At 39.1% G+C, this 26,314-nt stretch overlaps 1 protein-coding gene and 3 non-coding genes across 4 annotated transcripts in view; 3 read left to right on the plus strand and 1 right to left on the minus strand.

The window, feature by feature from the left end:
• LOC140242441 (uncharacterized) overlaps positions 1-7,440 on the minus strand; it is a 28,480-nt gene extending 21,040 nt beyond the window's left edge. The window contains exons 1-2 of the mRNA XM_072322177.1: positions 6,921-7,440; positions 6,489-6,791 (exon numbers count right to left, since the gene is read on the minus strand). Coding sequence (XP_072178278.1) covers positions 6,489-6,791; positions 6,921-7,440 — 823 coding nt within the window. The remainder of the gene's footprint in view (positions 1-6,488; positions 6,792-6,920) is intronic.
• Positions 7,441-18,035: 10,595 nt separating this feature from the next.
• Positions 18,036-18,197, plus strand: LOC140243209 (U1 spliceosomal RNA). The gene has a single exon (XR_011902215.1). It is a non-coding gene; the product is annotated as a U1 spliceosomal RNA (small nuclear RNA).
• A 2,673-nt stretch (positions 18,198-20,870) lies between these two features.
• Positions 20,871-21,032, plus strand: LOC140243206 (U1 spliceosomal RNA). The gene has a single exon (XR_011902212.1). It is a non-coding gene; the product is annotated as a U1 spliceosomal RNA (small nuclear RNA).
• Positions 21,033-25,932: 4,900 nt separating this feature from the next.
• On the plus strand, positions 25,933-26,094 carry LOC140243208 (U1 spliceosomal RNA). Its single transcript, XR_011902214.1, has one exon. It is a non-coding gene; the product is annotated as a U1 spliceosomal RNA (small nuclear RNA).
• Positions 26,095-26,314: the final 220 nt, after the last annotated feature.

Genomic DNA, 26,314 nt, shown 5'->3' on the forward strand with positions numbered 1-26,314 from the left:
CTATGACAAGGCGTACAATGCGTCGTGTGTTGTCAAGGAGAAGGGGGTAAAAAGTACACAAGTCTTGGGTTGGTATAAAAGCTAAACATAGCCGAGACTAAAATCGTCCGTGCTACAAAGGACCGTTTGCAAGTGTTTGCTTTGCTCACTGTGCTAATTCAGATCTTCAATGGCCTCACTTGAATACATATTAGCGTGCCGTCACCGATTTGTAATATTTGCATTCGCGAGGCCTAACATCGCGCCAAATTCCAGCGTGCAAATGCAAGATTAGGCTTGATTGGCCAAATGCCCATGCAGTCTGTGTATGCGACTTTCCGTCGTTGACAAATCAGAAAAGTCCTACATGGACAAGGCTTAGAAGTTAAAAGTAGTCTGATATTCAAGTAATTTTAAGATGTTATTTCATAATATTAAAGTGCAAGGTTTCAATTACAAAAGTAACATATTGTAACTTTTGTAATAAGTTTAATTCTGTTTCACATGAAATGATATATTCATAAAGTTAATGACCATCCGCACAAGGATCGCTGTCTATTCAAGATAAAATGGGCAGGTCTGTTTCTTCGGACATTGATGACACATGTTCAACGTACCTTTAACCTAAAATCATATTGGCGGAAAAACACACAAAAAAAGTATATACAATGTAATGCTAATGAGTAGCTCTGATTTTTGCACATAAAAAACCCACTGTTAAGATTAATCAAACAAAGAAAGAGAGCGTTTGATCCACGTTGCTAAACCTATATTATTTTAGCTCTTGAAGGTAATATCATTAGAGCGTGATGCTGATCGAGGCGAAAAGCACAAACACCTTACAGTGTTTTCAGGTGTTCTCTTAGCAGCCACTAAAGTCGATGTCATTCTGGCGAATCATTCCGAAGTGTATGGAGCATGAAGGCAAGCATGACGTGAACAAGAATGAAACCTGCAAATTGTTTCAACCGTTCTTCTCATCTTTAGCATTTCTTCCCTGGTGACTTGCAGCGCCATTTCTACCCCCCCCCCCCTCCCCCGTACCCCCACCCCCTCCTCTTTAATTCTTTTCGGTGGGGCGCTGTGGCATAGTGGATAAGACTCCAGACTCCCGATCGGAGGACCCGAGTTCGAATCCCACCTAGTGCTTACGTCCTTGGACAAGATGTTTTTGCCCACTGTGTCCCTCTCGACTCAGGTGTATAAATGGGTACCTGGCAACGCTAGGGTAATGATAATAGCAGGGCCCTCTGGTAGAGCAGTGGCAACACTGAAGAGGCTACCCTTGGTAGATAAGACCTTATCATATATATATATATATATATATATATATATATATATATATATATATATATATATTTTTTTTTTTTTTTTTAAATCTTCACGTTCTGGTTCACTCCCATGCGTTGCGTTATACCCCGGCTTACTTGACAACCTACAGGCAGCTTGCACATTCCCTTTGTTCTTATTCATATCTGATTAGTTGACGAAGGTGGTTTTTTTTTTCCGATCCATATCAGCAGACATGGTGCATGATTTTTCACTCTTTAATGATTACAAGTATGATACCTTTCCCTTGACAGAATCACCATGGTTGCCACATCCTATCATAATTTGAAGATTTGCATTCTCTATTATCGTGGCAGAGGAATTTCATCGACTTCATTACGGCAAACAACAAAGCATTCCACACATGAAAACATTAATGGTCATGTACACAAGTGATACTAAGAAAAAAGAAGAAAGGAAAAGCGATAATGGAAGACATTGAGAAAGAATAGGAGAGAAAGAAATAGAAAGACTCCTCGTTCACTGTACACTTGATGCGAAACACTGTACAACTCACAAGTACAACGCTATTGAAGGTGCATTCACCCTTTTGCCAAGTAACGCCTGAGTAAAGCAAATAGTAAATGTTATAAGCCTTGGAATGTATACTGCCATCATCATTTGACGCTGTTACTGAGTCAGGTTTTCTTACGGAGAAATTTACGTAATTATGGCGGGTTGAATCTCATAATATAGTCAACATAATTGTCTCATAATCTGTAATAAATCATGCGTAGAGTTATTGCATGAGAAAGGTATTGCTGCGTATTAGGATGAAGCAGGCCCATGGTTTGGATAGAACACATTCGTTGTATAGGGCCATACCGAAGGGATTCCTGTTGTTATGAGCACTTCTGTAGTTCTGCTGCTCACCCCCCCCCCTTTTTTTTCCCCCGGCCTCCGCGAAACCCGATCGACAATCTGATGAGATTGAAAAAACAAACAAACAAACGCACACACACAAATAAGCAAATAGATACACAAACAAACGAGACATGAAATTGCACTCCCACTGGCACCCATTCTCTGCTTGCTTTGTATCGATCAACCGTGAATTCGATACATTGATCGGAGATGTAAGGTCAGCCTCGGGGTATCTCATAGGTAGTCTTTGGTGTTCAGTCTCTTTGCCTCAACTGAGACCCTTCTATCACAACCTTAGAGCGCCCCCCCCCCCCTTTCGCGTTTGATTGTCAAGCATATCGCGAAATTGCATGATGGAATATTACATAAAATTATTGTACTTTTGCAACATTAGTCGGATTGTGCGTATTTCTGACAAGATTTAATTTTTTTCACACCGGAACCAATAACTAAACCAATTTGATGCAACAGTGAAATGATGAACATTTCCTCCTTCATAGATTCAAACCATATCATATTCAAGTTCATTGTTTTTAACGGAAAACTAACGAAAACGAACGAATGAACGAACAGATTGGTAAAGGTTTCTTTCATCAAATGAATGCTCTGCCTATTCATCCATCTACACAATGTTATACCTCCCTCTATTGCTCATTCTGTACATTCCCCCTCTCATTCCCGTCAGCGTGTTTTTTTTTTAGACGGCGCAGATTGGGGACCCTAAAAATCTATTGGGGACCCTATCCCTAAACCTAACCCTAATCCTAATCCTAACCCTAACCATCAAACCCTAACCCTAACCCCAACCCTAACCCTAACCCTAACCAAAAACCCTAACCCAACGTTTTTCCCATAGGTTTAACACGCGCCATGCCCCAATCTGTGCCGTCTTAAAAAAAACGCTTCCCGTCAAGCCGTTGTTTGTTGTATTTGTGTATGTTTGCGAGGGTAGGCGCAGACAAAAACAGAAACCCCATCACGACAGCTCGCAATTACTCTGCAACCCCACTGCGCCAGTCTTTTTGTTCATGCTATATGCACACTATTGCTCCTCTGCAAACTCACTGGACCAATAACAGTCTCCGTTCTCTCTCTTTAAATCTACCATATGACAATTAATTATAATCTTCGAATGCTTTTGCTGCCATAATTATGAGGAAGACGAGGAAGAACGGGTCAAATTTCTGACAGGGCTCGACATCTACACCACTTGACTGCCTGCCTGCCCGCGGCAAGTAAAATTATATGTCGGGCAAGTGAAAATAGAAAATACAAAATGCGAAAAGTAAAGTTTATTTGAAAATAAGATGCTGCTCAAATTGTGTCAAATCAAATAATACATTGGCGTCGCTTTTGGGCAGTGCTTTTTGTTAATTTCGGGCAATTAGAAGTTTGACAGTTAATGATATTTTACTTCCCCGATGCCCGACCAGTGAAGAGAAAAGTTACTGTCGGACCCTGTTTATAATTTATAATAGATAGTGAGAGGGTCCTTTTCCTTCGAGAAGTTGCTGTGGAAATTAAATAACAGGCAATTTGACTTTAAAAACAAACAAACAAACAAACAAACTTGCCAGTCTCTTGCAGGTGTCACTGTATTAAGATTGCTATATTTCTCAAGGCTATGTTTCGCCATGACGTGAAGTGTCACTGGTTTACTGCAAAGCACACCAAAACATCCCCTCCCCTCCCTTCTCCTCATTCTACAAGAATAGAAACAGAAACCGGGAGGAGGAGGTGGAGGGGAAGAAGAAGGAGGAGGAGAAGGAGTATTATTATAGGAGGAGGTAAATAGGAAGCAGAGATTAAATGGTGTGTACAGTTCTGGTCGAGGTGAGGACTTAGCTTTTAACGTTTTGCGAGACATTCAGAAACCACTCTATGAGATGCCAAAGAGCATGCAATTCTAAGGGGTATCAAAAGTTTATTTGATGAAAATCGGTTTTGAAATGGCTGAGATATCAAAAAACAACGTAAAACAAAGAGATCCTAATAAAGTTGTGGCATGTCGCCTTTTATTATTATCACTTTTTTTTGATATCTCAGCCATTTGAAAACCAATTTTCATCAAATAAATGTTGAATCCTTCTTAAAATGACACGCTCTTTCATATTTCATAAGAGGTTTCTCATTATCTCACTTAAGAATGTTCAAAATATGAATCCCCACCTCAACCAGTACTGTACAGAGTGAGTGCAGGTGACTAAGATTAATTTTGGCTCACATCCAGCATATTCACATGGTGCAATAAGATAGATAGATAACATTCAGTGAATTCAAACAATCTGATTGTCCTCTCCCAATACAGTTGCCATGACAACCAGGGCTTCCCTTTCCGTACACGCACTTTATCGACTAATGCAATCAGCAGATACGGCAAATTGGATGCTGGCGTATCATATTGACATTGACTTCTTTGTATACGGTATAATGTGTACTGCCAAAAAGGAATTTAAGAAGTTCTACAAAATGAGGATAACATGGATAAGGAAGCACTGTACTATCAGACAATGATGTCGGTAATATTGTTCACTTCTTTCCTCACCAGATGAAGAGTGTAATGTAACTTAATTATTCCGCAGGTCATAATTATAGGAAATATACAGCAGTAAACATGATGGAATAATATTTCATTCTCTGTTAATTCTACCTCTCCGGTGACACAAGAGAGAGAAGAGAGAGAGAGAGAGAGAGGGAGAGAGAGAGAGGGGGGGGGGGAGAGGGAAAGGTCCTCGCTCGTCCTCTTTAATCCTAATCAAATCGATTAAAATTAATCATAACATCCTGAAGATTAGGCGTCATTTCTTCTTGTGTAATAGTTTTTATGACATCATCGATACACACGCAAAAATGCTGATCTAGTCACATGACGGTGTGATCCAAAAGTAACTTAAGAGGATTTGAACAGTTCGGCATCATTACACGCGGTCTTTGAAGGCGTCTATACTAAACGCGGTTTGTGGGAGATAGCAATACTAGCAAATCGCACACGCCTTTAACAATGCAATCATCAGCAACGATCAATAAAGGTTTTGTCCTGGGTCTGACTCCATTGTATGAGCTTTCTACAGATCTCTCCCCTTACGAATATAGACTGGATCCAGGTGTTTCGTTTAAGTAGTAGAATCAAAACTTTTTGTTATAAATGCAGACCAGTCAATAACGTATCTTACTTCATCTTAATTGTTTTTTTATGTTAACTCCTGAAATAAAAATTGCAATAACGCATAACGGGAGGGGGTACAAAACAGTCAGCATGATGATAATACAACAAAAGTGTTGCGGATGTTCAGAAGTAAGATTCTCTGCAGTCTTGAACAAGACAATACCCAAGACTATCTGTTGCTTGGGGGATGGTCTATCGGACTTTTCGATCGATGAGAAGTCACCTTCGCGATGCGTGATATTCCAAACGCCTGTCGTATGCTTTGATTTTTCTGGTGACGAACTGTTGAACCCCCAGAGGGTCCAACAGTTAACCTTCGCTACGGGGAAGGGGGTAAATATCTTTTCGGGAGTTTGCTAAACACCTTTTCACCAACACCAATCAAGGTTTCCAATACTGGGGATAAACATCCTGCGTCATGATAAAAACTTGACGAATCGGTGCTACAGTCGATAACGCCTGTTTCATATTTGCAGTAGATTTGTCTCATTATAGCACTGTGAAGACGCCAGGACCCTAAATGAAGTTTATATTTCAGGTGGACTGAAATCTAGTTCCTGGTGTCGTAATCTCATACCTTTGATAAAGATAAGGAAAAAGAGTTGTATTGCAAGTGTTTGGTTAGAATGTCTGTCTGAAATAATTATACTTACGACAGACAAGCGAATGGTTTTTGATTCACAGAAAGTACATGGCGACTTAAAAGCGAAGAAAGAATAAATGTAGATTAGATTAAATAGATATGAAGTATTTTGTGACTCGTGTCGAAGATCTGAGGACCATTGACCATAGGCAATAGTTATTAACTTTTCAACTATCTGTGTACCCTGAGAACCGTGATTTAATGCAATTGAACCTGTTACCAATGTGTTATTAATATGTTCATTGATTACCAACGTACAATTCTTAGGGATATAATTCATGACGCGTAAATCTAAGTAATGATGGCATTGATATTAATGGTGTCAATGATAGTGATAATGACATTGTCATTGATAATACTTAACAGTAATAATGAGTTGTTCAAGAGGGCAAAGCGAGAGAGTAAACTGAAGCGCAGCATTATCATATGAAATTTGACAAGTTGTTAGTAAAGCCGAAGGAATAAAACAGAAAGATATATCGACTCCGACTTCAGTCATCATCTCACCATCTTGGTCTTCCTTCTTCTCTGCCTCCGATGAGCAGTTCAGTTTTTCAGCCAGGATCTTCTTGAGTTCCTTGGTGGCCTCCTGCACCTCCCCGATGCTCCCGCAAATTTCGCTGCTCCTCGTCTCACTCTTCCGCAATGATATTGTGAGATCCTGGAGGAGTCCTCGAAGGGAGGCGGTCTCCAATCGACTGTCGTTTGGGTCCAGAGAGTCTGGCCCATCGCGAAATCGCGCTGCAAGATTTTCAGTCTCAGCACGAAGGGCTACCACGAAGTGGGAGAAATCGCCCTCCAATTCATCTTCTGAGCAATCAATATCCTCATCATCATAAATGTCGCCATCATCCAAATCGTCCTCGTCATCATCTACATCATCATCACCAGCAGTCTTCCGTGGTCGGCGAGGCTTCCTCGGTTTTTTCGGTTTCCTGCTCTTTGCGCCAGCGGTATGGCCAGTTTTGGGTCTGATGACGCCGCCACTGACACTGGCCGAATCACCATTTTCTGTCCCGGCCCCCTCACCGACATCATTGTCATTACCTCCGTCGATGGAAACTCTACTGACTGATCCGTCATCGAAGTCACTTTCATAACTCATTCGGCTTCTGGATTTGCTGCTTGTCGGTCTGCTACTCGAAGATCTGGCGCTGATGGGTCGACTCCTTGTGCTTGACGTCGCTGACGCTGGTCTTCGATGGTTACCACTCCGGTTATCATCACCGTTGCTGCCTTCGCGCTTGTTGACATCGACCACGGATCCCCGATCACTGATAGTGAGCGACGACACCGAACCGCTAGTGGAACGTCCGTTCTTGTCATCCAATTGCACACTGCCGCTGACTACGCTAGGAGGTCGACTTTGATCATTCGTGGACCCGCTGAGCGACTGACTCATACTCTGCTTTTTGGCCTCTCGACTGCACTTCGGTGCCTCCTCCCCCGAAGTAGACATCTTAGAAACCGGTTCTTTCAACAAACAAGGCGAAAATGTTCCCCGACGATATCAAGTCTTAAGTCAGTATCAGTAGAATGCACCTGTTTCTCAACGCAAAACTTTTGCCCGTTCTGTTGATAACCCCTCTTTGTCGAAGACTTCTGCCGAGCAGATATTCTACGCGACTCTCGTGTTGAAAATAACCTCGTACTTGTGCAGCCAGAGACGTGGCTCAGCTACCGGCTATCAGTAGGGATGAACCTTGGTACGCCATGGAAACGGCGATCAAGATGACATCTGTAATAAAAGATTAAAGAGATAAACGAGGTTTGAGCAACAAATTTTATGGCAACGCGTTACGCCCGTATGGATACTATTTCAGGCATTCTAAATCGTCGAAGGCCATGGAACTGATATATAGGCAGCTAACGCATCAATGCTTGGTGAAATGCATTTTCAATAAGCATTGCATATCCACTTGATTAACATTAAGAATATATATCCATTTGATGATTAGGTCTATGTGAGTTCTATACATGAGAGCGTTAACCAGATTACGCAAGTTACGTGTAGAAGCTAATTTGTCACCTCTTAGGTATTTTTCCTTTGAAAGGTTTCACTTACGATCACATTAGAATCATGTGCCTTGAAGAATTGCAACAAAGGTGTTGATTATAGGGTAGAGTAATTGGAACTATCGCAGGAGATATTCAGGCAATAACCAAACTACTTTAAGAGTTTAAGCTGTTGCTACGGAAGCTCGGTAATCATGGTATAAAGCCATTTGAACGTCACAGACAGCCCTGATACTGAAGGAGGGGGGGGGGGGGGTGGGTTTATTCGGAGCACCGTCGTCGTCATGGTCGTTTGATATTTTGTTCTGCTGCAAATGGTAGATGCTTTCGAGAGTCCACATTTTGTCAGACGACGGCACGTAGAGGGTGCTTTAATGGAGAATAAATTCTCCGAAGGGTAATGAGATTGCTTTCAGCGACATACAATGGAAAAAAAAAGGTGAAAACCGTTATTACTTGAGCAAATTTACCTCCCCTCGTTCCCCCCCCCCCCCACCCCGCTATATGACAGGCACTCCGTCTGCAAACATGACGAATTGGTTATAAAAAGTCCCATAACAGAGCGGTCTTGGCAGAACGGCAAAAGGAAAAAAACCGAAAATGAGAAATGATTCAGCTTCTCTCAAGCGTGTATACCGTTAAGGCTCAACTCAACTTTGGTTTTAGGGATAACAGTGAAATCGAAAAAAACAAAACAAAAACAAAAACAGAATGGAAGAAGTTTCATCAGATTCGAATATATGATTAAAAAAAAAGAAGTTATGGGGCTGATCTATAATTATGTTTTCACAAAATGATTTAAATGCAAACACACGACCAAATTAGATTCATTGTTGACGTCATCGCCTAATAGGTTTCACATTTACCCGCAAACAAACTTTCACTAGTATTCACGTCATTGCATGAATTTTTACAATTATTTTTTTTCCCATCAAAGATTATTAAGTTCGTTAAAACAACCCCAAAAATACAGACTTTTAAGATTAGAAGACTTTGTGTTTGGTTAATCAGCTGCTAAAACTGGATATTTAAATAAGCAAAGAAGGTTATGCTTTTACCTCTTTGGTTTGCTGGTTTGTTTGTTGTTACCCTGTTGGCAAACAACTCAAAGTTATGATCCGTTTTGGATTAAATTTTCAGGAAAGTTGATAATGTCAAAAGGAAGAGATGATTAAACTTTGGTAGTGATCCGGATCGCATTCTGCATCCAGGATATTTCTTTCTTTGAAGAACTCTTTGTCATTGCGAAATAAGGTCGTTTTCGGCAAATATAATATATGTGATTGGCAGAGGTCTGCTCTCTCAGATTACTTTTCTAGCTTTAATGATAAATTTGTGTGCAATCCGATAAGATGAAGTAAGGACACCATCACCTCAGTATATTATTATGCCGGGGTGGTTGTCACTGGTGACTAGTTTCTGTGGAAACATATTTAACATTAAAATTGTGTCACAGCTGTCTTTATTTTAATTCGAGTCTAATCAATGGAAACAATTGTGTGTGTGTGTGTGTGTGTGTGTGTGTGTGTGTGTGTGTGTTCATTCTTTGTATGAAAGTCAATTTGAACATAATGTGCAGTTGCACTCAAAATAATTACATGAAAAGATCCACGAGGGATCAACCTAGAGACGGGAAAGGTTGGCTCTGTCTCCTTACCTTGAGAAGGTATTTTTATATACTCAGTATAGTATGAGAGATCAGTCTAAATACACTCATTCTAGCCTTATCGTTTGGACTTGGAAAAAGGTGTTTATTGGTAGTGGTGGTGGTGGTAGTAGTGGTGGTGGTGGTGGTATACAAGTGGTGGTAATGGTGGTGGTAGTGGTGGTGGTAGTAGTGGTGGTGGTGGTAGTGGTGGTGGTGGTATAGTGGTGGTGGTGGTGGTATGTAATATTTATGTGTGACGTTCACCTGTTCCACCATACATCACTGCACTTGACCTTCTGTGCGTACGTAGGCGAATCGTATGGGGTGGAGAGAAGGTGACCGATCAAGGCCACGGGGCCATACTAGTGTAAGATGGAGAAATAGGGAGTTTATACCTTAAAACAGAACAAACCTCATGTAATTTATAAGTGTCTCTTGATTGACCAAGTTAAGAATTTATCCCCATTTCCTGCCCCAATTTTACTGTCTAGATATACGACCAGTCCAATCCAAACCCTATGAACACTTCCCAGCTTTATAGTCTCATATCCTTTTATTAACAAGACCATCAAACCTCCAATGAAACTTCCATTCAGAACCCAACCATCTTTGTTATTACTTTGGTTAATCTCTACTCAATAGTTAATCCTTTCCTTTGTCCTCAATCAAGTTTAAGTAAATTCAGACCAACTGTGTTTACAATTCCCACCACCAGTCCCTTACACAGTACTGTTCAATGAACCTATAATCCCCACATCATAGACCCTCTCCTACTAATCTCTTAACTTCTATTCATGTTCCTATATATCTTATGCTTCTGGAGTTGAGGAATCAATCTTACTCCGGCCCCGACTCTGTTCGGTCATGTGCCAAGAAGGAGTGGAACAGTATTCTTTATATATACTACCAACAATATTCCCTCGTCAGTATTATGCACCATTCTGGAATTCCTGATCATTATATCTAATAAACTAAATTGTATGTCTTGGAACCACCACCTTGTCTCCTGCATTAACTAATGTTCGACTGTGGCTTGACATCGTATACTATAGTTGAGAGTGCACACCACGCTATCAACACCATAAACCAGCACTCTTACACTAGCATGGTTCACTAATATTGCACTTACGATAATCCCGCAAAGGACTATACGGTGTTTACATTTTTACTTTCGTATAACGCACATACACTCATCAACGTAAACAGATAATTCTGTCATTGCCTTTGCAGGTCATCATACTTCTTCACCCCTTCTCGTTTAAAGAAAATTCTCAGAAAAAGCATCAGTAAAGTGACGAATAATTTCGCAAAATGATTGCAGAAGCAAGACGATTGGGCACTAAGAAATAAGATACGAAGCTCGCATCTATTTTATATAATACACGTTCTGATCATTACACTCACCGCTCTTAATACACACTTATAGACGAACCCCAGTCTTATGTTAGCACATGCTTCCGCATTGAATATCGGCAGTTTTTGACACACAAGATTTCAATACCCCGTGTTGGCAAAGGAGAACCCTGCTTTGTGAAATCACTCCTGCTTATATTCAATATTGACTAAAGCCCTACGTGCCTATACACCCTCTACGTACTCTGCCGAAGTTCCGTTTCCCCATTTATATACTGGCGTGTAATGTTTCACTCTGGCTGCGTAACGCTCAAGCGAGTGCTAAGCGAGTAGAATCACCCTAACGTGTTTGTGCGACCCGCGCCTTGGCCTCGGCGTCTCGCCTCCATGGTTACCGCACTTCGGTCTACCCCTAGAAAACTCCCATTGGAATACAACTTGAAAACCTCCCCCCTGAAGTTTGGCATCGGGACATACATCCTGTGAAATCTGCTTCTTGGCTGCATAGTAAAACAAATCAACATCTCTTTCCACACGACCAGTTTCATGATAAGTCTCAAGTACAGCCTATTAAAAGTACACTTTGCACAATCATGAACATGCAGATACACGCCCCAAGTATTCACTCATGAATGGTTTAAGGCATTATGATAATGTGTTTCAATAAATTTCGAATCATATTTGTTAAAATGTAACTATTATATACAGCACTTACATCCATTCTGAAAGAGTCCAGGCAGATATGATAACCCCAATCATACTCCATACTCCACAAGTTTCGCGACAACGACTTTCATGTTCGAGAAGCAGTGTAGTGGCCCAGTCGAGTGAGCGAGTTGCTAGCCGCTAGCCCTCCACCAACACGCGGAAGAGAGCTGCTGGGGTGCAGCCACACAATAGGAATACCTGCGAGAGAATGTCGAGTTGCGACTTATTGCTATTATCTTCCAATCCACTCGAAATCCCGAACAAAAAGTGCAGTCAGACTGTTACCAATCAATGTCGGATTGGGTCAGGTACTACGATCAAAAGACTCAGCCCGCAGGTAAAGAGGGTGTTATTTTTCTTTCTGCCATCGATTTATTTCTTCCACCGTCCCGCTCCTTTTGTCTACTGGCCACAGCGGACTATATAAGTGTCTTCTCCGAGTTCCGTATAGGAGAGTCACTCAATACCTCCGCGAATCCTTTTATCGTGAAATGACTCCTTGTTAAGAGGTCCGGGTCAAGAGGGAAAAATTTTAATCTCGACTCTATTTGATAACGAAGTGATTATCCGGACCCCAACTTTACATGTAATTGCAATCTATAGGGCCTACTTAATTGGTCTTTATTACGGATTACCCTTTAATACAGAAGACCTTATCTTTTTGCTGTAACTGGACTCAAATCATTACGTCATTTGATGGAAACTGAGAAGGGGGAGATAATACAGTAAGATATGGTGCCCTTTTTGTATGGATATAATATGTTTATTATCCATTCCTCCTGAATGTTATGTCCATGTCAGGTTCTTTGCTTTTAGCGTTCATGCGCTTTTGCATTGGATCTATTTCCCCCACCCTTACTTTTGTTTAATGCCATGCTCGCTTTTTTTCACCTTGCGTTGTACTATCCTAAATTCCAGTTCTTGTTTTGCAATAGTTACCTAGATACTCCATTATTGAATCTTATAGGTCTGATGTGTAGCTATTATAATATTGCGACGTATTTCATGCTCATGCGTATATTCAATGTTATTGCACATAAATTTTACTTGTAAATTCATGAGTCCGTTGCCTATAAAGCAACCGTATCAACCTTTAAGCTGCTGGATTGTTATTTTGCATTTGAACAATAAATCATATATTATTGTTTTATTGTTCTATTATATAATTTTATCACTATTATTATTATATTTTTGTATTATATTATCATATTACTATATTATTACATTGTTATATCATTATATCATTTTAAATGCACTGATATCAGTCTCTTCTCACTGGTGTTAACATCAACCCTGATCCATATTATGATTATATTATAACCACTTCCCATCGTTATCCCTGTAATTGTCATTGTAACATTCATCTTTACATATAAATTCATTTTTATTGATATTTGTTCAATCTATCCTCATTATCCTATCTCCAGTGAAGTAGAGTTATTGGACGGCCTATCATAGGCAATCAAGAGACTAGCAAATATGTCAAAACGTGAAAATAAATTGGCAAGCCAAAGTCTGCTTCGTCTCGTGAAGCATAGCATTTGTTATGAATATGCATTAGTGCAAATTGGGTGTGGCTTGTTCGGCCGGGTGCACGTCACGAGACCGACACCCACGAGTCATACAGCCCATGAGTTATACAGGTCACGAGTCATACAGCCCATGAGTTCGACACTAAGCTACCAAGGCCCACGAGACCGACACATTAAAGGACAAGTTCACCTTCATAAACATGAGGATTGAGAGAATGCAGCAATATTAGCAGAACACATCAGTGAAAGTTTGAGGAAAATTGGACAATCGATGCAAAAGTTATGAATTTTTAAAATTTTCGTGTTGTAACCGCTGGATGAGGAGACTACTAAGGCTCGTGATGTCATATGAGTACAACAGTATAAAGAAAATGTAAAGAAAATTCAACATATTTTCACTTTTTTCGCATAATAAAAGAGCACTTGACTTGCCTCTTTCTAAAGGCAATGGGAATAATATTACCCATAACACATGTCAGTAACAAGTCAAGGGAATGTGTACTTTTTTCAAAAGATGAAATTTTGTGAAATTCTCTTTATATTTTCCTTATATTGTTGTACGCATGTGACATCATACACTGCAGTAGTCTTCTCATCCAGCGGTGACTGCACAAAAACTTCAAAAATTCATAACTTTTGAACGGATTGTCCGATTTTCCTCAAACTTTCAATGATGTTTTCTACTAGTATTGCTACATTCTCTCAATCCTTATGTTAATGAAGGTGAACTTGTCCTTTAAGCCTTACTCGTGGGCTTCGGTCTTGTGAGATGACCCCGTTCGGCCCACGATGGAAGGATGGATCGAGACTGGGACGATGGCGCTTGAGGTGAGGGAAGAATAAAGTTTTGGATTGTTATCTAAGTTTGATATCATAGTGGTGGTGATTTGTTTATTGCTAGAATGTGTGACACGTTCTTCTACCACCAATATTTCCCTCCCTTCCGTAATACATTATATTAAATAATTATAATCTTGTGCCTCAAATTTGTCAGTTTTTTAGTTGTTTGATTACGTAATTGCTTTTCCTTCTTGATGTCTTAAAAACACAGTGCCTATATAAATACACTTCATCTTTCTCGAAAAAAATTAAGAAAACTAATTATTCTTTGTATTCTAGAATACGTGGGCATTATTTCTTCAATTAGGCCCTCTTTTACGAGTGTCTGACCTTTATACTTGAATGTCTTAAAGTAGAGTTTGAGTATACATGGAATAAGAAAGTGGAAAATATAACGGTAGGAACTCCTGAATGAAATTTCTTACAATTGATATGTTTCTGTTCTGTTGAAAGGGATGGAACAGTTTCAGTTGAGATGGGGCTTCAGGTTTCCAGCTTCTTCAGTTTGATGGTATTTTTTTTTTTACGATATAGAGACACCTCTTGTGAAATTTGAAAGAGCACATAAATCTAAGAGGAATTCAACGTTTATTTGACGAAATTGATTTTGAAATGGCTGAGATATCTAAAACAAACCAATCCTAATGAAAGGTGGGACCCATCTTTTATCAGAACCACTTTGTTTTACTTTTATTTTCTGGTGTCTCAGTCATGCCAAAACCGACTTTCATCAAGTAAACAAGTGGCGTTAAGGGTATAAGGCGATTTTTTAAAAATATGTTTTTGCTTTAGAAACTCGTGACAATAATCTATAGAATGATTATGAATTCTGTGATGAGAAATAAACGGGAAAAACGTGATGACTATTACGGAATTTCGGGTAAATAAACTCCTATCATGCCTATAGCGACTTACGTCTGTTAATAAGTTTTAAAGACACTTTTAATGTCTTTAAGCATCCACAGAATCAATTTCTACAGTTTTTGTTGTCGGCACTGTGAAGAGTGTAGTGGCCGTGATCGTAAAATTCGGTACTGTCTCATCTCAAAACACTTTCCGACCGACAAGCAATAGCAGGGAATAATTTTCCTGGTATCGCATAGCAATTTACTATGTATTTTGGTATGACTGCTGTGTAAAATGTCACTTGCGTATAGCAATTTAATTACTTAGACTTGTACCAATTTTTCCCTGTATAGGCCTATATATTCCAATCTTTACTCTGTCACAGACTCTCATCTGTACGTACTAAGTTTTATGCGTAAAAATGAATTGAGACAGATGTGCCATTCTGTCAGACCACGAAAATTTTTGATTTTGTTGCTGATTGAGAAACTACCAGTATAGCTGTTATGCATTAAATGTTATGATACTAAGCATACCCTACCTAGCAATAATCGATGAATGCTAAGTGATTCCTCCCTTAAAAACTTGATTAGAGGCAGCAGATGAATAGAATGGCATGTTTTTACTTTTATAGGCTATCGGAGGGTGGGTACATCCATGAATGCTAACATTACGAAAAACGGTCTCTTGTGGACACCAAATGCAACGTGTGGGACTGATACCACTACGTAACCTTGCGATTTGACACGGTGAAGAACAATGTTCACCGTCAGAATTCCGTTTTAAGATTTGGAATCTATAATTTTCCGTAAGCACGTAATCTATGACCCCATTACATTGGTTCCAGCTTTGATAAATGCTCAAAACATTACTCATAGAAAGGTTATTTGATTGTTATGATGAGTTGCGAGTTACGCACTTTCAGCTACATACAGAATTTTGAGCCGAACGCCGTTACAGATTTGGTGCTTCGAAGCATCGGGCACAGGCACAGTCGCACACAATCCATATGGGGTGTCAATCGATGTTGTATAGTACCTCGTGCTTGTCAAGTGCTGGGTGTACAGTGTGCAGGTACAAATCCTTAGAGTCAACCACGCAATGATCGCTCTGATCAATTAATCTCGTTAAGTATTATAAGATTTAAGACGATTTGTAGTGTTCTCTTCCAGAGATCATAACATGCAACACCACTGTTATATTTTTAATATTTTGCTGGCCAATCTGTTACGAGAGCAAATACGATGAGTGGAGATATCAAAATTAATTACTAGTATAGGATGAGGGCAATGATCGACATTATGAAGGTTTTATCAGACTACATACCCATCAAATAAGCTTCTAGATACTGAAGAGTTAGAAACGTATAGGGCCTACATTGAATTATGATTAATTTTTATGATAAAGACGTGTCAAAATTTAATTGACACCAAATATCAGATTACAAAGTGCAATCTAGTGGAAACAGTCGCCACCACAAGGAGATTCGATACCCCTAAAAAAATCTCTGTGCCACCACCACCAGTAACCACGGGGCCATGGTAAAACATGGACCTAGCAGGGAGGTGGACCTCCCTTGTCCATGGCAAAAGCAGGGAGGTGGAAATAATGGTAAAAGTGCTTGCAACTTGTCATTACAGATAAACATCAAGTTATCAGGGTCTTCTCATGTCTGTCATCAAACAGTGATTGACGCTCGTTAATCTTACCTCTCACAGGTCGCGCGTCAGATCTGATCGCGCGACAGTAGCTCAAAGTGGTATCGGATTACGGGGAAGGGGGGGGGGGGGTATAGGAGTTAGGGCGCTGTGATGTTTATTTGATAAGCCCGTTGTTGCTGTTGTGCTTCTGCTTTCGCAATCAAAGTCCATCAGTCGACGGGTAAGTTACACTCTACTCAATCAACACATCGTTTTACGCCTAGTCACCTGTCAATCTTCGTCTCTTTTCTTTTTTTTTCCTTTGGCGTCATGTCAGGAGTCAATGGTCACTCATGACCAGGCCTTGGCTGACTAACCTGTCATCAGCTGATTCATTTGCATGTTCAGATATCAACTGTTCGGGAACCGTTTTGCAAAAATTTGCGGATCTTTAAAATGTCATAGCTTCCTTACTTTAGGTCCGATTTTGATGTAAATGTCATGGTTTTGCTTTAACAAATTTTTCTCTTTCTGTTTGGAGACTAACGTTTGACTGGTACGGAATTCCCTCGTGTCAAAGGATAATAGTCAGATAGTGTTACATCATACGCACTGAACGCCTGCAGTGCATTCTGTCTTGAGTGATCATTTTCATATATGAGTATGGCAAAATTGCATCACAAGCGATTAAACTTTTTGATAGGATCTCAAACTGATTTTGAAATCAATCTATCTTCGAAGCCCGAACCATCTTCACGGCTTGTACATTAAAAAAGTAGTGTTTTTCTTTTTTTCTTTTTTTTTTTAATACACGCATGTCCTGCCGGCTGAACTGGTACATACACAAAAAGTGTGACAAGAAATCTGACGTTCTCACTTTCTGTTTGGAGACTAACGTTTGACTGGTACAGAATTCCCTCGTGTCAAAGGCTATAGTCAGATAGTGTTACATCATACGCACTGAACGCCTGCAGTGCATTCTGTCTTGAGTGATCATTTTCATATATGAGTATGGCAAAACCAAAGTGACTGTGATAAGTGGGGACTGTGAATATTACACAGTACAAAATAAATGATAGGAAGTCCAAATCGTCACTACAGAGTACTTACGTGCAGATCAATGCATTGGTGAACATCGAACAAAGGGCAAAGAGGGCGCTCTACGGCGTGACGTCATAAATTATTAGTCATAGGTCTATCTCATGAATATTCACGGTACTTACAACACTCCGCCGTAAGTGAACAACGTACCACCCAATTTTGCTTGCATTTTCATTATTTCAACATTCTGAATAGATAATTGGGCAAATTTGGTCAAATGGAAAAGATTATTACTTTCTTTTTATCGTGAAAAATTACACTTACAATAAGATGACTAACATTAAGGTTTTGAAGAAAGTCTTAGGAATGAGTAACCGCGGTATCATTGTAGTTTGAATTACACTTCTAATTTCTTCTCTCTAAGCCAAGCATACTTACCTGGCGCAGGAGTTGCGTTGATCAAGAAGGACGCACTCCCAGGGCGAGGCTTGCCATTGCACTCCGGCTTGCTGAACCTTGTGATTCCCCCAAACGTGGGGAACTCGGGCGTATAATTTATGGTAGCGGGGATCTGCGTTCGCGCTATCCCCTATAATCTTCATGCAAAGATAGAAATACTCCTAGATATGAGAAATAGATAGAAATAGATAGAAATACTTCAAGATAGAAATACTCTCACTTCCTCATCATTCTGTGTAATTTGTATCTAGCATTTCTTTCTTTTTTCACCTACACTGGTTTGATGATGTATTTGTTCACTCTGTGAAATCTGTTTCTAGTTACATTTTTCATTTTTGTTTTTCAATTTACCACTTTTTCAAAATAATTATTAATAAATTCGAAGTGTAGCAATAAGTGCTACCATATCTGTATAGTCTTGATTTGACATGATATTATAGTACCGCAGTGTAGATTTTTTTTCTTCTCAAATGGGGGAGTCTCCCCCAAACTGATCATTTATTATGTCATGTCATTAATGATTGCAGAAATGATTAGGATTGCACGTCATTGTCTAGAGAAAATAAATCTATGAAGTTAGCAAATCTAAGACGAAACTTGCCATTGCACTCCGGCTGCTGAACCTTGCAAAATATATGGGGGTCGCGTTCGCGTTAACCCTCAGGTTAACTGTAAAAGATTGAATTGAACTTCAATTTTATAAATAGAAAAGAATGAAATGCAAGTGGGCTTTAATAATGTGAAATTTAGAATAATTTGTTCAGTGTTGAGAAAATCGCATGGCGATGACAGAATTTAATTTGTTTTGGGGCTTTTTCATTTCTTGCAACCTGAAATAAGGAACCAACATTTTCTTGTACTTGTAGAAAATTTTCAACGTATTCCACCAAATGTGGGCACCAAACCATTGAATTTCCATTTCCATTTCCAAGTATAAGGGATCAGCAGCCGTTGCACATTGTTGTCAAATAATGAATATCAAATAATGAATATTATTTACAATGTATTGTAAAGACATGTTGTATTTTGCTTACATTTCTCAGGCCAAGGAATTGTCAACTCCTTAATGATGACAAGGGGATAATCTCTTTGACAAAACAAATATTAATCTTGTTAAATTAGGACACGGGCAATGATCCATATTATGAAGGCTTTATCAGACTACGTAGCCATCGAAGAAGCTTCTAGATACTGAAGATTTAGAAGTTGGTTAGGGCTAATATTAAATCATGATTTTATGAAAAAGACGTGTCAAAATTAAATTAACACCAAACCTCAGATTACAAAGTGCAATCTAGTGGAAACAATCGCCACCACAAAGAGTTGACCCTTATAAAAATCTCTTTGCGCCACCACCACCAGTAACCACGGGGGCCATAGTAAAAAGCAGAGAGGTGGAAATACACTGTATATGGTCAAAGTGCTTGCAACTTGTCATTACAGATTGACATCAATTTGTCAGCGTTGGATCACTCTTGTCTGCGTGTAAATCAGTGATTGATGCTCGTTAATTCTCTCAGCCCGCGCGTCAGATCGAATCTGCGGGTATCGGATTACGGGGAAGGGGGTCGGGTTAGAAGGTAGGGCGCTGGGCTGTTTATTTGATAAGCCCGTTGTTGCTGTTGTGCTTTTGCTTTCGCAATCGAAGTCCATCAATCGACGCGTAAGTTACACTCTACTCAATCAACACATCGTTTTACGTCCAGTCACCTGTTATCTTTGTCTCTTTTTTTCCCCTTTGGTGTCATGTCAGGTGTCAATGGTCACTCATGACCAGTCCTTGGCTGACCAATCTGTCATCAGCTAATCATGTTCAAATCAACTGTTCGGGAACCGTTTTGCAAAAATTAGCGGACCTTTGAAATGTCGTAACTCCTTAAATATACTTTTAATCCGATTTTAATGTAAATGTTAAGGTCTTGCTCTTAGAACTTTACTCTTTTTGACTAACTTTTGACTGGTACAAAATCCCCCTCAAAAATCTATGACCGTGTGTCCAAGGATGCTTAGACAATGTTATAACATGCGCACTGACCGCCTGTAGTGCATTCTGTCATGAGCGATCATTTGTTATTGATTGCCATTTCAAGCTATATAATTACGAGTATGGTAAAATTCAATCACACGCGATTAAACTTTTTTTATAATAATATGAGGATCTCAAACGGATATTGAAATCTATTCACTTTTCGAAGCCCGAACCATCTTCACGGCTGGTGCATTAAAAAAGTAGTGGGTGGTTTGTTTGTGTTTTTTTTTTTCTTCGAAATACACGCATGTCTTGCCTCTGCTGAACTGGCACATATACAAAATGTGAGACAAGAAATCTGACGTTCTCGCTACTACGAAAAACCAAAGCGACTGTGACCAGTAGGGACTGTGAATACACAGTACAAATGATAGGAAGTCCACATCGTTATTACAGTGTACATGCAGCCAATGCATCCGCGAACATCGAACAAGGGGCAAAGAGGATACTCTACGGCGCACGCTCTCTATGGCGTGACGTCATAAATTAGTCAAAGGGAAATCTCATGAATATTCACGATACTAACACTGCGCCGTAAGGGAACAACGTACCACCCAATATTGATTGTATTTTCATTGATTTATCCAAGATTCTGAGTAAATATTTGGGCAAATTTGGTCAAACAGAAAAGATTATTATTTTCCTATTATCGTGAGAAAATCACACTTAAAATAAGATGACTAAAATGAAGGTTTTGAAGAAAGTCCTAGGAATAAGTAACCACGGTATCATTGTAATTTGAATTAGACTTGTAATTTCTTCTCACCAATGTCAAGCATACTTACCTGGCGCAGGAGTTGCGTTGATCAAGAAGGACGCATTCCCAGGGCGAGGCTTGCCATTGCACTCCGGCTTGCTGAACCTTGCGATTCCCCCAAACGTGGGGAACTCGGGCGTATAATTTATGGTAGCGGGGATCTGCGTTCGCGCTATCCCCTACAATCTACATGCAAAGATAGAAATACCCTCAATTGCGTAACTATTCTGTGTATAGGTTTTCCAGGTCAAATACCCGCAATGTAAGATCAAGCATCACATTAGGTAATTCAAATGTCAATAGGGAAATCAAATGTCCACTTAGCAAACCAGTATCCTATAAGGTAAGTAAGATGTCCATAGCCATGTCAAATATCCATATAATGTAAATTTTCGCGTCACCTCAGGTCAATGAGAGCATATCACGTCATTCATAGGTGATTCAGATGCTACGTAAGTGATTTAGATATCAGTTGACTCCAAAACACGGCAAAGAGTATTATCTTTCTCAAGAATATGAAATCCTGATGGATATTATCAGGCGCAGACAACTGGGTTTTCGTTCACACACAATCTCTCATGACTTTATTAAAACAAAGCGAGTCTCACTCATTTTTTTTTTTGCCTTTTTCTTATTCAAAATAATAGGGAATTCCAAAGAGCGGTGAAGCATAAATTTCGAAATTTGAAACTTGAGAGGCAATTTTGCATATGCAATAAAATGACAGGAAAAATATCTATTAACTGAAAGAAAATGAACAAAAGAACTACCGTATTTTCATGGAGTGATGTAAAAGATTTAAGAATCATTATTATGAAGAGTGACTTCCTGTGTGTGTGTTTGTTTGTTTGTTTTTTTCCTCACCAAGGAAATAACTATAGTCCGACTCTGGAAAATTCTATTCTTATTAAAAAAAAAAAAAACAACCAAAAAAAAAAAAAACCGATGGAATTCCTATCATAACATTTACAAATATTTCCTTTTTTGGTAATTTTTTTGTACAATGTGTGCAAAGATTTCATTAAATCTCATATTTCTTGCCACCGCAGTCTGGCATTTGATGTGTGGTGCTCTGCACGCAAATTCAAATTGCTCAAAAGCAAGTATGATATACTGTAGTCATTTCAATGGCATTAGAGAAATCAAATATCCATGTAGGTACATAAGCAGTCCATAGTCAAGTCAAATGTCCACACAATAGAAATTCTTTCGTCATCTCAGGTCAATGAGAGTATCATGTCGGTCATAGGGAATTCAAATGTTACATAGGTAATTCAAAATATCCTTTCACTCGAAAACATGATGATAAGCATTGCTTATGGAGTCTATGCCAACATTATGCAACACAATTTAAGTGACACCACTGAAATAACTATGTTTCTCTTGCTGATCCGCAATTTCCTATCTGGAAAAAAATCTTTTTTCAGGAAATAAAAAACAGGTCTTTCGAAGTGAATGGCAAGGTATGAGTTGTACCACTTTTTAGGCAAGAAAAAAAAGGGGAGAGGGAAAAATGGGAAGGAAAATGAGAGGATGGCAGGAAAAGAAAATAGTTAGAAAAAAAGAAAGAATATAAAATATTAACAAATGATAAATGGTTATAGCCCCGACCGGAACCGTGCTATTTCCAAAGTCTGTCCGACAAGCCTGAGAAGAAACGTTTTTTAGAAACCTTAAACTTGAGAAATTGACATCAAAATGACAGGTTTACATTTGTTTCTGACCTGCAGCACAATCGCAGTAAAGGGAGTACAAGAACGGCCATTCGGTATAAAAAAAAAAAAAAAAGTCTGAAGAAAATGATTTCCGTTATGTTTCAGACAATAAATGTGAATAGTCTCATTCCATAAATCCTCATTCTTTCGTATGAAATAATAAATTGCACGTAAGGAAGTTACACCGCTATCATGAGATTCATGTCAGCTTAGCCCTATTGATTATGTCTGTATGCATTCTAAAAAAGTTTCAATAAAATATGTTTTTATCTTGACACCGTATGGACCTGTGTTTATGTATATGACAAGTTAATGCAAGACTAATTACTGAGGAGTGCGTTTATGCATGTAAGGCTACGATCTACATGGTTTAAATAAGAAGTATTTAAGACTATGGACATTTGAAATCACTATGTAACATTTGATCTCCCTTATGGGTCATTGCTCCAGTCATTTGGATACTTATTTGGCTATCCGGATATTAAATTACCTAGTCTGATATTTGACATGTGCTACATGGACATTCCATACCTACGTGGACATTTGAACTACCTGTTGCTAACTGCATTGTATTGTGGACATAGCATCTCTCTCACAATACACATGCACATTTGAACAATGTGTTTGAGCCAGTGGACATTTCACTTGGAAAACATGTCCTTAACGATACAATTACCTATGTGAAATAATGATTTTGTGATTCAAGAAAGCACTGTCTAGGAGGAAATGGACACTTGAAAATATTATCTTGCAATGGTTTCTCGGAGCATCGTTCTCTGTAATATTTTGCCATGCAACATTTGACCTGTGCTTGCCTCTTGTCTGATATTTTGTGCGGACATTTCATACCTAAGTGGACATTTGAATTGCCTAATTTGATACCATATTCTGTCATGAACATTTATTTAGCTGAATGGACATTTGAACTACCTATTTGACATTTGGTTTATCTCGGTGGACATTTGACCTGGAAAACCTATATATAATATATCGAGCATTTCTTTTCTTCTTTTTTTTTTAACCACACTTGATGATCATATTCTATTCACTCTGTATGTGAAATCTGTTTGTAGTTACATTTTTTTTCTTCAATTAATTTACCACTTTTCCAAAATAATTATTCACAAAATTCGAAGTGTAGCAATAAGTGACACCATCTGTATAGTCATTTGACATGATATTATAGTACCGCAGCGTAGATTTTTTTTTTTCTCTACTGGGTGATATTTCCTCAAACTGATTATATGTCATGTCATTAAAGATTGCAGAAATGATTAGGATTGCACATCATATGGAGAAAATAAATCTATGAAGTTAGAAAATCCATAACTTGCCATTGCACTCCGGCTGCTGAACCTTACGAAATATTTGGGGGTCGCGTTCGCGTTAACCCTCAGGATAACTGAAAAGATGGAATTGAATTTCAATTTCATAAATTTAGCAAAGAATGAAATCAACACAAATCCAAGAGGGATGATGCTGAACTTTGTAAAAAAAGAAATTCAAAAAAAAAAAAAAATAGGTTAGAAGAATTCAGTATAGGCAAGAAATATATGGTAGATATGGTAGGGCCTACATACTGCAATATCACTTATACCAATCAAAGGTCCTGTTTACCTTTGGGAGCATTAAACATGTTAAACCATAACTGTAGACGGTTTAGTCTGGATATATTTTTTATATAACTATTGTTCACATTTTGTAAATTTAACAATACTTAACATCGATTATAATGGTTTAAATTTTTACATTGGTTGTTTCTATCCCTAACTCACATTTTAGAGCTATTTTGAAGCACTAATGCTGGGTTATTGTTTCATCTGCAAATGGCCTGTAAAGGGGCTGTAGAGTACTGGTTGAGGTGAGGATTCAGATTTATAACTTTTGTGTGTGTGTGTGTGAGATAATGAGAAACCTCTTATGAAATATGAAAGAGCATGTAATTTCAAGAAGGATTCAACGTTTCAACGTTTCATTTTTCAACGAAAATTGGCCTTGAAATGGCTGAGATATCAAACAAAAAAAAGCGATCGTAATAAAATTGACAGGCCACGACTTTTTTTTTTTTAGATATCTCACTTATTTCAAAACCGATTTTAATCAAATAAACTTTTGATTTCCCTTAGAATTGTATGCTCTTCAACATTTCATAGAGTGGTTTCTAAATATCTCGCAAAACGTTACAAGCTGAAGCCGCACCTCAGTCAGTACTGTACAGTCCCTTTCACAAGTTTTTTCCATGAGTCATTTTTTTTTTTTGTCATCAACCAATGGTTGATGTTCATTATTTCACCATTCACTCTGCTAGAAAGTTCCAGTGTATCAGATTATGTTTGGAGGTGATGGAGGAGGGGGAGATTAGAGAGTCAGGAGTAAATTGACCCGTAAATCTTTTGATGCCCCTGTGAACTCAGTTAACGATCTCGATCCAAGCGCGTGTCATGTTGCATGAGGTTTTTGTTGTTGTTGCTGTTGTTATTGTTTTGTCCATCAATCAGTCCATAAATCACTAAAATGTCTTGACTCTCACCTACTGTGTCAGCACCCCGATCAGCACTCGCCAATCCGGCTGACTGGACGGTGGTCGAGTGTCAGTGATCATGAATAGTCACTGGCTGACCAATTTTTCTGAAACATGACTCTTTGCATGGCTGACCAATTTTTCTGAAACATTACTCTTTCCAATGGGAACATTCTTGTGCAACGCTGTTCGATATCGCGAAATTTGTGTCTAGAATTATGCAGCATATCAAGCCGCTATACATACACAGACATGACAGCATCTAGTCTGGGCTCCGTCCCCTTTTCCTTGGTGCGATTAACCAAGAGAGGGCGCAAATTTTCTGATTGCGATAATCGAGAGACTACGCGCGCGCCCAACGAAAAAGGGTTTCTCGGGTATCGCAGTTCTCGGCGTATCGCAATCCTCGGGTGTCGCGCCCTCATACGGCTTGTCGCGTACACTGAATCACCGCTACGAGTACAAAGAGTCCAGAAGCTAGACTAGACACCATCCAGCTCGAGCTTTTGACACGCGCATGCGCTGTGGTTGAGTCACTTGATGATGTCTTCATTACCTATGAATATGCATTTCATATTCACATCACCATTCCTGGTGATAAGAGAGGGTACTCTTTTGCTTTGAAAGTTTACTTTCTAAAGTCACGATCATGATGATTATAAGAAAGTTCACTTCTGATTTATTGACTTAAAAAGTATGCAAAGCAGGAAACTGTACAGAATGACTCATAATAATTAGTGGAATATTATCTGGAAGCATGTATTACAATCTACCTCAAGAACTTTTGTAACCACTCTTACATGATGTGTCGCTTTGAACCTGCACTTGGCTGAAAAACGTTCGAGCATACTTACCTGGCGCAGGAGTTGCGTTGATCAAGAAGGACGCACTCCCAGGGCGAGGCTTGCCATTGCACTCCGGCTTGCTGAACCTTGTGATTCCCCCAAACGTGGGGAACTCGGGCGTATAATTTATGGTAGCGGGGATCTGCGTTCGCGCTATCCCCTTATAATCCAAATGGAAAAGACAAAATAGAAAACGCTCATGTTCAAGATATTGCTTGTGCGTGTGTATTTTTTTTTTCTTTTTTATAACGATACACACCCTGAATTGAAAAAAAAAAAAAAAAAATCCCTCCACATCACCCCTCTCCCGGAATTATTCAGAACTCGACAATTGGCCTTTTCACATCAGGCTTATGGGAAAAAAAGAAGGAAGATTGGTTTTT

Source organism: Diadema setosum, chromosome 19 (genome assembly GCF_964275005.1).
Source record: "Diadema setosum chromosome 19, eeDiaSeto1, whole genome shotgun sequence".
NCBI classification, from domain to species: Eukaryota; Metazoa; Echinodermata; class Echinoidea; order Diadematoida; family Diadematidae; genus Diadema; species Diadema setosum.